The sequence below is a fragment of the Mchenga conophoros genome, linkage group LG12, assembly GCF_057382185.1.
Source record: "Mchenga conophoros isolate Kocher_MC1m ecotype Shallow Benthic linkage group LG12, M_conophoros_male_GT1.1, whole genome shotgun sequence".
Lineage (NCBI taxonomy): Eukaryota > Metazoa > Chordata > Actinopteri > Cichliformes > Cichlidae > Mchenga > Mchenga conophoros.
The window spans coordinates 26,419,455-26,430,386 of record NC_140537.1 but is presented as its reverse complement, the minus strand read 5'-3'; the positions used below and the strand labels follow the sequence as shown (position 1 = coordinate 26,430,386).

At 39.0% G+C, this 10,932-nt stretch overlaps 1 protein-coding gene across 2 annotated transcripts; it reads right to left on the bottom strand.

Annotated features, from left to right (window-relative positions):
• Positions 1 to 6,433: 6,433 nt before the first annotated feature.
• On the bottom strand, positions 6,434 to 10,607 carry ptger4a (prostaglandin E receptor 4 (subtype EP4) a). 2 transcript variants are annotated; one of them, XM_085294826.1, is made up of 3 exons: positions 9,760 to 10,607; positions 9,513 to 9,660; positions 6,434 to 9,176 (listed from the first exon to the last, which is right to left on the bottom strand). In XM_085294826.1, the coding sequence occupies exons 1-3, from the start codon at positions 10,290 to 10,292 to the stop codon at positions 8,607 to 8,609; spliced, it is 1,251 nt and encodes a 416-aa protein (XP_085150952.1). In that variant the 5' UTR covers positions 10,293 to 10,607; the 3' UTR covers positions 6,434 to 8,606. The 2 variants fall into 2 exon arrangements, with proteins under 2 accessions (XP_085150952.1, XP_085150951.1); XM_085294825.1 differs by having other exon boundaries at positions 9,513 to 10,607.
• Positions 10,608 to 10,932: the final 325 nt, after the last annotated feature.

The window sequence follows — 10,932 nt, the reverse complement described above, 5'->3', positions numbered from 1 at the left end:
ACTGAGACATAAAGATTAAATAAATCAGCATGAATAATACACATATAGGGAAGGATAGCAGAGATAATGTCTGTGTATAATGTCAGCACTGTGCACATAAATGAACCTGGGCTGTTTGGTGGTGCCGTGGTGGTAAACTCTAGGTTTGCATATTCTCCGTCTGCCAGCATCTCCAAGATGTGTTAGGCAATTGATGATTCTAATTGGGCTGTAGGTGAAGAGGGAAGATAAATGATCTTCTGTATGAACGGGTAAAGCATTTAGAGCAGTCAGTATGGCTAGAGGATTGCTCTACAAATTGCAAACCTGTTTTCATTTACACTATTTTTTCTGGTGCCTGCTATGTTGTAATACCCCTGACAGGCTTTAATGTGACAAGCACTTCTTTTTTAAACCAAACAAATTTACAACAGTTTGTCATGTAAATCTTCAGCTTGTATCCAGCACAAAATAGCCATATTTTTAAATAACAACACTCAAGACAACTGTGAGAAAAACACCAGGACATTCATTCTCTGTGGTTCATAACCACATTCGCTGCGTCAGTACGTCTGCCTGTGATTAATAAATATGTTTAAATATTTATGGCACACTGTGCTGCTTTGCTTGAGTTATGAGACGTTGAAACTTTAAAACAAATCAGGATATAAACAGGTTTAAGCTATCAACACTGTTTCAGAGCAACATTTGTTTAAAGGAAAACCCACAGAAAGAGATTCAGTAATTTGATTCCCGGAGAGCGAAGCAGTTCAGCAGTGAATCTCTGGTAAAGCTTTTGAAGTCGAATAAACATGTTTGTAGTGATTAATGGTGCAATGAAACGATGAGGGGTCATTCCACTCAGCATGTAATAAGTGATCACAGGGGCTAATTATTATATTAAAAAACAACAGAGAAATGTACTTATATTAGGTGACTTAAGAAAACAAAACAGCTGAGAGCTGCAAGAATCATTAAGTGAGGCCCCAGAGTTGGCAGAAACAACGGTGAGAGTTGGGAAGCACTGCTAGCTTCCAGTATGTGAACATGTGACTTTCTGTTGGAGCACCTCCCTGATGACCTGAAGCGGTGAGCCGAGAATCTAGTATTGCATTTTTTTGGGTTAAACCACATATAAATATAGACACTTAATTTTGTCTTAATAAATCATTTCTCAGTGATGTGGTGCTATTTTAAGAGTTTGAAGATTTTTACTGGCCATGGCAAAGATTTTACAATCTTTATGTTTGGACTACTGGGCTGGTTTCTGTTGTTTCCCTTTTTAAGTTTCAAATTTAATAAATGACTACCTGTTTGAAGTTATTCATTAATAAATGTAGTGTTGATAAATCAGGATGACAGTTCCATGTTCTTTTTACTCCTCCCTGTTTTATTGTGAATGTTATTTCTTCATGTTGTATTTTTACTTCCTGTCTTTGTTCTCTTCCTGCCGTCTTTATGGCTTATTTACACTTCTGTGGTGAATGTTGTAGTGCCTATGACATAACCCATGTAACTGGTCAACACTGTTACAACATTGTTACCAGCATTCATGTTTTTGTGTGATGTTTTTGGCATTTTTTCCCTCCTGGGATTAATCTTTTCTCTCTCTAGCTCCCCCCCTTTTTTGAGGCAAACATATTTGTCTCTTTAGTTTTTTTCACCTCTTTGTACTTGGCAATATCCTTCCAGGAATTTGGTGACATCTGTCACTGATAAATTCTAAAACTGTGGTGACGAAGTAGCTGGAAATACACAATAGTACTGAACATCCTAATAGGTTAAGGCTGTATCAACACAACATATGGGTTATGTTGTACATTTTCAGAGGGGTCTGTGAATATGATGTAATTACGGTATAGATTTAACTTAGAAGTATGAATCCCCTGTTAATGCCGGGTTCACTGTACCTTATTACTTATTGCTAAGTTGTCTGATGGCTTAAATGGGTCTTTTGGTGACCATGCTCCTGTGACATGTATATATCTTTCTACGTAGCACTCTTAATTCTTATTCTCATGTATATATCTCATGTATAGCTCATGCACATATCTTTCTACGTAGCACTTTTAATTCTTATCCCTACTTTTATTTTTTCATGTCTATTTAAGTGCTATTTATGACACTATTTAAGTGCTATTTATGACACTATGTTTGCACTGAAGCACCGCAGCAATTTCCTAATGTTGTAAACCTGCTCAACATTTGGCAATAAACCCCTTTCTGATTCTGATTCTGATTCTGACTGTCAAGCACATCATGGAGAGGATGTGGAGGTTTGGTACTAGGAGTATGTGCCCTGAGTAAGCGAATGTCTATCTTGACATGCTGTAATTACCAAAAAAACCAACACTTTTTTGTCAGATAAACAACCCTACAAGTGTCGGTGACTCACTTATTTTAACTGCTATTATTACATTTGACCTGCTTTAGCTAATTTCCTTAATAATATGAAGTTTGCGCAAGCAATAAAGCAAATCTTGGGTGGTCTGTGACTCATCTGAAATGCACATTTGGAAATTACTGACTCTGTGAACTCTAAACTTGCAGGAATGACCTACTGTTCTTTGATAAATGTGACTCTGGGGACTACACACAAACACACACACATGCACAGTCGTGTTTTCATATCTTTATGGGGACATCTAATTGATATAATGCTTTCCCTAGCCGCTTACCCTAACCCTAACCATCAAAACAGAATGCCGTACCCTAACCCTTAGCCTAAACCTAATCACGACCTAATTGTAATCCTGGCACTTAAACCACATTTTGAGTCTCAGGCTACGTCCACACTAGCCCAGATAGATTTGAAAACGGTGTTTTCGTCTGAAAACGCTCCGCGTCCTCACTATTGTTTATCAGTCGTTTTCACAAAGTTGTGCGTCCACATTGAAACGGCTGAAAACGCTTACGTTCCAGTCCTGCGCATGCCTGAAACGCAAGTTGATTTGACCTGCCTCAATTCTGTCTGCTGTTTATTTACTTTGCTCTTTGAAACGTGCAGCAAAATGGCAAGGAAAAGCACAGGTTTTTTTAAATGAACTAACAATGAGATGGAGTTGTTGCTGCGAGTAACACAAAAGTACAAAGTCGCAAAAGCGAGTGAGAATTACAGAATTTGAAGAAAAGCTATCTGGAGCATGTACAAACTGATATTAATCTTTAATAGGGCTGTCAAAATTGAGAGCAAACAAAACTACTGCTCTTAGTTTAATTGGTCACTTGACTGCATCACATGACTAAAATGTGTCATCGTTTTCAAAAAGTCTCAGTTTTCGCTGTCCACACTGCCAGGCGAAAGCACTGTTTTCAAATGTATGCGTCCTCGAGAGCGTTTTCAAAACGCTGCGTTTTCCTTGAGTGAAAATGCCGTCTCAGTGTGGACGGGAGGCCAAAACGAAATGCATTAGTGTGGACGTAGCCTCAAAAATGCTTTCAAGCCCGTGGGGACGGATATTTTGTCCCCATAAAGGCTGTTAGTCCCCACAAAGATATGCAAACATGGCACACACACACACACACACACACACACACTAACACACAGACACAGAGGAGCAACAGTAACACATGGTGTAACACTTTCATTGTTACTCCACACTTTTGTCTACTGTGTAAAACGTTTCCCAGCAACATTTATTGTATTCAGATAAGTAACTGCAGTAAGACTTTTATTTTGTTGAAGTATTTCATTTCCCATGTAAAAACAAAACTGATTTAGAAATATGTTGGAGGACATACTGTGTTGTTTTTTTCCACTGTCTGTTGCCTAACAGGTCACCTCATGTGGTTAAGTTTTTCCTATTTGCTTGTATAACAGCAGAGATCAAAGTTACTAGTTGCTTGTTTCATGGGAACGTGCTGTTGTACATAATTCTGTTTTAAAAAACTTTGAAATAAGTTGCCCTGCATTCTGTATATTTGTGTGGGATTTAACACAGTCTGGAGCCCAATCCTAACGAATTTCTGCCCTGGAGCTGTTCACACTATCGTCTTCTATGGAATGAAATGTGACAATAATAATCAGAATTTGGGGGGGAAAAAGAAAGAAATCTAGGTGGTCATCTAAGTACTAAAGTATTTTTTTATTTTCACTTATAAGCATGAAAAAGCATGTCTCAAGTATGAAAAGCAAGGCTTTAGCTGGAAGTCAGTTAACTAATATCAAATAAAATATCGTCATCTTTAGGTATGCACGTGCAAACGTTTTGCAGAACATTTACTGATTAGCTCTGAGATTTTTGCTACCACGCGAAAAGATCAGGCCCTTTATTTTTGACATTGCAGGCAGTAAACCCCACAATCATGATCCCAGCCAGAGATATGAATTTAAAATGTTGTGTTGTAGTATTAGCTAACCAAAGCTAAAAACCTACTCAATCAAAACTGACACAAAAAATTCTGAAGACTGAAAGTTGTCAAGTTGCTTTCAGTTGCTAATAATTTTGGACTGATGATCCAACACCTCCAGTATGTCTTTCAATTTCCACATCAAAGATAAGAGATAAGATAAGATAAGACTTTATTGATCCCACAACGGGAAAATTTTTGCGTCAGCTGTTCTTATTAACTTAGATATTATAATACAGCCTGCAAATGATCGGCATCATAACAGATTCTGGTTGTGGTGCTCTCAGCATAAAATAAATAAAATGTAAACAAGCAATCGTTAGACAAAAAAATTTACATTCAAGAAATTCCTATATAACTCTGAGACCCCTTTGGGTCTCAGAGTTATATAGGAGCTGACATTGGGCTATAGCCTAAGGTAATGCAGACCGCAGTACTTTGTTAAAATATATTTTTGTATTTTTTTTAGTAAGCCATTTAAAATTATGTTGAAATTAAAATATTTTAATTGTTGTATATTATATTGTAACTTTATGTCTATGTTTCAATTTGTATGTCTTTTATTTTATTGTCCATATTTTGATGTTGGGTTAATTTTTACCTCATCAAAATATTGTTTTACAATAGCATATTTTAATTTTTTTATACCATTTGTTTGTTTAATCTATTTGCATTTGTATGTTTAACTTTATTTAAAAAATGTAATTGCTGTAACAAAAGAGGAGATTAGCACTTAGCTTGTGTGGCTTCACTGATGTCACATGGAGAAAGGATGGTTGTCACACTGATGTGAAAAGAATGGCTCCAAACACACTACAGAGGATCATATTTTCCCTTTGAATTACATTTAATTTCTCTTTTCACCATCACCCGAGGGATGAAGCGCCTGCACTAAGACTTGCTTCAGCTCCGCTTTGGCTCTGACATATTTTCAGACTCGTCTTGTTTAATTTCCTCCTTAACCGAGGGCGACAGCAGACACTGTTGAGCAACAGGTGCTTTCTGTTGTTTATCAATGAGCACAGAGGTGACAGTGTGCAGACTGTCACTAGAGGACCCCGCTGACATAAAGCAGCATCACAGCTTTGCCACTTACACAACATGTCAAGTTGTGCATCACATGAGATCAAATTCTCTGAGCATCACAGAGATATTCTTTCACAGCTGAAATTTAAAGCTGATGGTCTCACCACTTACTTCTCCAAAATTTGATTCTGTCTTATAAACAGTACACTTCCATAATGACCGATTGAGGAAACCTGCAGTCAGCTGAGCTGAGACTGAAGAAGTCACTTGGATGAGTGACGAAACGTTTCTCCCACTGAAAACGTCCAGATGAACAGAATCAATTTTTGGAGATTTACTTATCTGGATGATTGAGAATGCATCAAGACGTCACCACTTACTTGTTTGCCTGTTTGGGGTTATTGAAGCAATCCTGAACATTTGTGCAGGCTGTGCTTGTGCACCTGTTCACCCAGATGGTAGATATCAGTCTTGTTGCTTTTCCATTAATACATTTAATTGGGTATTGCAGACTCTGGTGAACAAAGATGATCAAATTACTGAGAATCTTCATGAATGTTCCACGTATCACCATCTCCCGCTATGGTACAATCCTGATTTTCACAGTTTAATTAAATTAACGCGTCTTGTTCCCAGAGACTGGAGGATCCTCTCACACTCCGGTGTTTGCTTAAGCCACTGCAATGCTTGTTTAAGCTTAATTGCAGTGAACTGGAGCTTTCAATTGTGTTTATTGTTTCAGGAGAGAAGTGCTCTGGGGCACCTCTACTTCCAGAGACCCCTGATTTTTCTTTTCCATCAGAGCAAAGACCTCTGATTTCCTCTTATTGTGTGTGTGTGTGTGTGTGTGTGTGTGTGTGTGTGTGTGTGTGTGTGTGTGTGTGTGTCTTTCACACAATCAAGATTCAGTAAGATTGTTGTAGACTAGCAATAATCACATTTGTGTTTATTTATCTATAAACGTCGGGAAAGTGGTAGCACGCTTTTCTCAGGGTCATTTGTCTGAATTAATGGGGGTCATGAGATGGTCTCACTAAATATAAACAAGGAAAATGTGACTGTGAGAAAGAAAGCTCGTATTAAGCAGTTCTGCTTTATGGTAATAAAATATGACAACATGTCAAAGGCGATGTTTGCTCTGAAACAGTTAGTGTTCATTTACAACTGCATCATAAATGTAGACATATATATTTCTTATCAGACAGGAGTTCTCAGTCATTTCCACTCAGTTTTTTTCTTGTACATCAAGTCATATTTACAGATATAATATATTACCACAGCAAATAAATTCAAAGCTCATACAGTATATGCATGTACACAAATTTCACTCTGCAATACAATATGAACCACAACTGAGCATAAAGTGCATAATTTAATGACTCAAAATAAATTAAAAGTTTTCAACTAGTATGTCAATCCCTAACTTTTGCCCTCACTGTACAATGTTTACAATGTTCATGTTCAAACTCAGACAAAAAGAAAATCTGAGTGAAAAACTTCAAACCAGCAGTAGTTCAAAAGTTCAGTCTGTATAGTGTTAGAATACCAGAAGGTTTAACTTTTAATATTAAAATGGAGAATTTGCCTTATAAATGCAACAGAGAGGAGGATTACGCTGTATACTCACATGAAACTTGAGAATAATATTTAAATCTAGACTTGTGATCTTGGATAATTCATATTAGATCTGATATTGGGTGGTATCTGGTGATTTTCAAGGAGGAAAAAGGTGCTGGTACCATCTTTTTAAATGTGAGCATCATCAGACTTTTCCTGATTTTGTTTCACTGTAAACAGCATGTCTTTGACAACAAAAACTTTGGTTTCCTGCAAAACTGAACATCTCACTTTAAACATTACACTCAAAGAGAAGTGTTACTCCTAAACTTAACCTTTAGCTTCAGTCCTAACTAATACAAAACATTTTTCAATAGGTTCTTTGATATTTTGAGTCCTGACTTTATAGATAGTGATGTTGAAAGACAACAATTTGTGAGTGTAAATACTGATCAAACTGCATGACTGATACAATTTATAACTGCGCATAAATATGTCTTTTGGACGAGTAATCCTTTTGGACCTGGAATTTATTCATTTTGACCTTCTCTTAGAGAAGAATAGTTATATATCACAAAAAAAATATTTTACACAAGATCGCTCATTTAGAACTTGATTCTTCTCAAGCTGACCGCTTAATGCATCTCATTAATCAGCATCTATCCACTGATTTATGGAACATTTTCTGTAGCTGTGGAAATTATGCAGAAATTTCCCAGTCTACTGTGGAACAAGAGCCTCTGTGCCCTCGCTGTGTTTTGTTTTGTTTTTTTAATAATTTGAGACAGTATCTTTGTGTGTTTTCCGGGCTATAGAACAAAAACGTCTGTTTTCACAACCTTATAAACTCTACTCTACATTAGTCATGGAGCTAACATGACTGTGCCCTTCAAAACTCACTGTACAGTAGAGTTTCCAAATGAATCAGTCCTAACAATAACTATGTGAATACTCATAGTGACTACTCACAAGAAGCACAATCAGGACTATTTCATTTACTACACTGACCACAAGCTTGTAGTCAGCACAGTTTGGAGACAGTAAATAGAGCTTTACAGTAAAGGTTTCCACAATGGTTGAACAAAGTAAATGAAATTGAGAATGATAAGTTTTTTCATCAATGTTATGTGTCTAACATAGGGGCAATCGCGCGAACATATATAGGGGCAATCGCGCGAACATATATAGGGGCGACCGTGGCTCAAGAGTTGGGCGTTTGTCTTGTAATCGGAAGGTTGCCGGTTCGAGCCCCGGCTCTGACAGTCTCGGTCATTGTGTTGTTGTGTCCTTGGGCAAGACACCTCACCTGTTGCCTACTGGTGGTGGTCAGAGGGCCTGGTTGCACCAGTGTCCGGCAGCCTCGCCTCTGTCAGTGCCCACAGCTAACACACCCATGTGTGTGAATGGGTATATGATTGTGTTAGGACCAAATAAAGCGCTATACAAATACAGACCATTTACCATAACATCTTTCTTAGGCAAAATGGCAAAATCTGCTCACACAGTCAGTCATCACAGAGATTGCTGGGTGCTGAAACAAACAACGGGACGATATCACTCACAGCACTTATCTCTTTCCCACTGCATGGGCTCTACTAGATAGAAGAGTTACTTATTATTTATGTGCTACTTCCATTTTTGAGTTCTTCAAAAGGTCTGTTGTAGAGAAATAAAACGGTATTTCTCTGGTTGGGTCAGATGCATTTCTCCTTTACTGTCTCGGTGTTCAGCGTGACCTGAAGTGCTGGATCTTTAGGGCATGGAGATGATGGATGATCTGTGATTGCATTTGTCTCGTCTCTGGTCTGATCCTCAGCGCTGCCCTCTTGGGATGAGTAAGAAGCTTGTGAATTTCTTGCTGAAGGTGGTTGTGAAGCAGAGAGTTTGTTTGACTTAGGACATTTTTCAGTGCACATCTCAGTTTTATCTTTATAGTAGAGGAAGGTTTGACAGGTGCTGTTGCTATCTCGTTGGTCACTAGACACCAAGGAGTTAGAGTCCCTGTTAGAGATCACAGAGGAGAGCTGATAGGCATCAATACAGGGGAAGTTTCCCTGTCTCTGTTGCCTCCTTGCTCCCATTTTACAGAACAGGCACTTGATTTTCTCAATGAGCTTGATGAGAACAGCCTTGCGGAGCAGGATGTAGATCCAGGGGTCAAAGATAGGGTTAAAAGAGGCAAAACGTATTGCCCGTAGATCAGGGTTTTTGTCCAGCCGCACCTCCACTGGAGTCTTATAAAGCTGGTTTAAAAACACCTGAGCCTGCAGGGGAGAGGAGAATAGTGACTGAATGAAAAGATATGGATGCGTATGTTTGAGAGGCCACTAATATAAACATGAAAGGGAAGAGAGTCAGTTCACCTCTAATGTAAACTGTTTTACATAATCCTGCATACAGCAGCTGTGCTGAGTAAGTGTGATTAATCTGGACTGTAAGTGTTGTGGCTGAAAAGGTAAAAGGAAAAGTTATTCTTTTTCACATTTTTTTTAACCTAACTAAACAGTTTTCTGCACTTAAAAAACATTTTTGTGTGAAAAAGAACCATGCGTAAAGCGTGCGTAATGGTAACATGCAACCGAAAAAAAAATTAAACTTACAACAAGTGGTATAGAGCAGATGAGGACTACTACCGATGTGCCTATGAGTAGAATAACCATCTGAATCTCTGCACCGGCCAGACGACCAAAGCTGCGTGCTCTTCTTCGCGGGTCCACGCTGCGTCCCACATCGGTGCCAAGCGACATCCTACGCACAAAGCGTCGATGCATCCGGATCAAAGCCACACACACCAACACATTACAGATGACAGTGGAGAGAATAAGAAGAGAGCTGAAACCAGCATACATGTAGGAGTAGGCGGCATCGCTGGTCTTGTTGCTCCTCCACTCTAAAAAACACCACGTTTGTGGGTACTGTTTCTTCACCTGCCCAAAGCCCATAATTGGCAGGGCGCAGAAAAAAGCATTTGAGATGTAGATCGCTACTAGAGTCAGTCCCGCCAGTTTTTGGTCCACGTAGTCGTTGTAGAAATAGGCATGGTTTATAGCAATGTATCTCTCTACCGACATGGCACATATGATGCTGAGCCCTGCCAGCGAGAAGAAAAGCATGGTGAATCCAAAGTACTGGCACAGCGGGTCCTCTCCGGGCCACGCGCCTTTCACATAAATGGCGATGGTGACCGGACTGGCCAGCAGCGTGCCAAGCAGGTCCGTGATCGCCAGGCCACACACCAGCGTGTAAAACGTAGTTTCTTTCTGTTCTTTCCGAGATTTACAAAGGACCACGATGGCGATGAGGTTTCCAACCACCCCGAAAATGAACATAATGGACGGAATGGTGGGGACCATGGTCCTCCCTGTGGTTTGATTATTCATTGTGAAGTCCAAACGCACTTCAAGACAAGTGAAGCAACTCGTTTTATCGCCTGTATTTCCAGTCCAGAGCAAGAAACTTACCTACAAGTGAAAGAAGCCTGGGCAGCATTTTCAAAATAAGAAAGTAGTTTTTTCTTATCTGAAAACTAACCTTTAAAAAACTTACAAAATCCCCCAAAGCCTCTGTGGTAACCAACAACTCCGTGGTGCTTTCTTATCAGATCCTCAGCTAGCTGTGCAAGACAGAAGCAGATTTCACTCACCACGCCAGAGAGATTGAAATGAGGCTCTGCCTTCTGGCGTCTTGCTGGGCTCAGCCCCTCCCCTTCATTTTACTTCACAGCCCTAATCAGCAGTTCAGGAAAAAGGTCACATTTTGTAACACAGAGATTAACCACAACTCACAGCAATTTCTTTACACCATGGTATAACATTATTAGGTAGGGGAAAAAGGACAAAACAAAAGTGAGTCTGAAAAATAAAAGTGTAGTTTTTTGCTCTCAAAGTTTCCACTTCAGGACAGAGAGAGGGAGGGAGGAAGAAAAGGAAAAAATCTTTATTTTTCTTACATTTTGATCTGTTAGGGTGGATTCTACTTTGAGAAATGATTGATCGCAAAGATTAACCAAACGATTCACAT

What these genes read in the sequence shown, in the direction of transcription:
- ptger4a (XM_085294825.1), bottom strand. Translation starts at nt 10,292, where the DNA reads ATGAATAATCAAACCACAGGGAGGACCATGGTCCCCACCATTCCGTCC. An exon ending in TCTGCTCTATACCACTTGTT is followed by an intron (nt 9,177 to 9,512) that starts GTAAGTTTAATT and finishes TCTCCCCTGCAG; the next exon opens with GCTCAGGTGTTTTTAAACCA.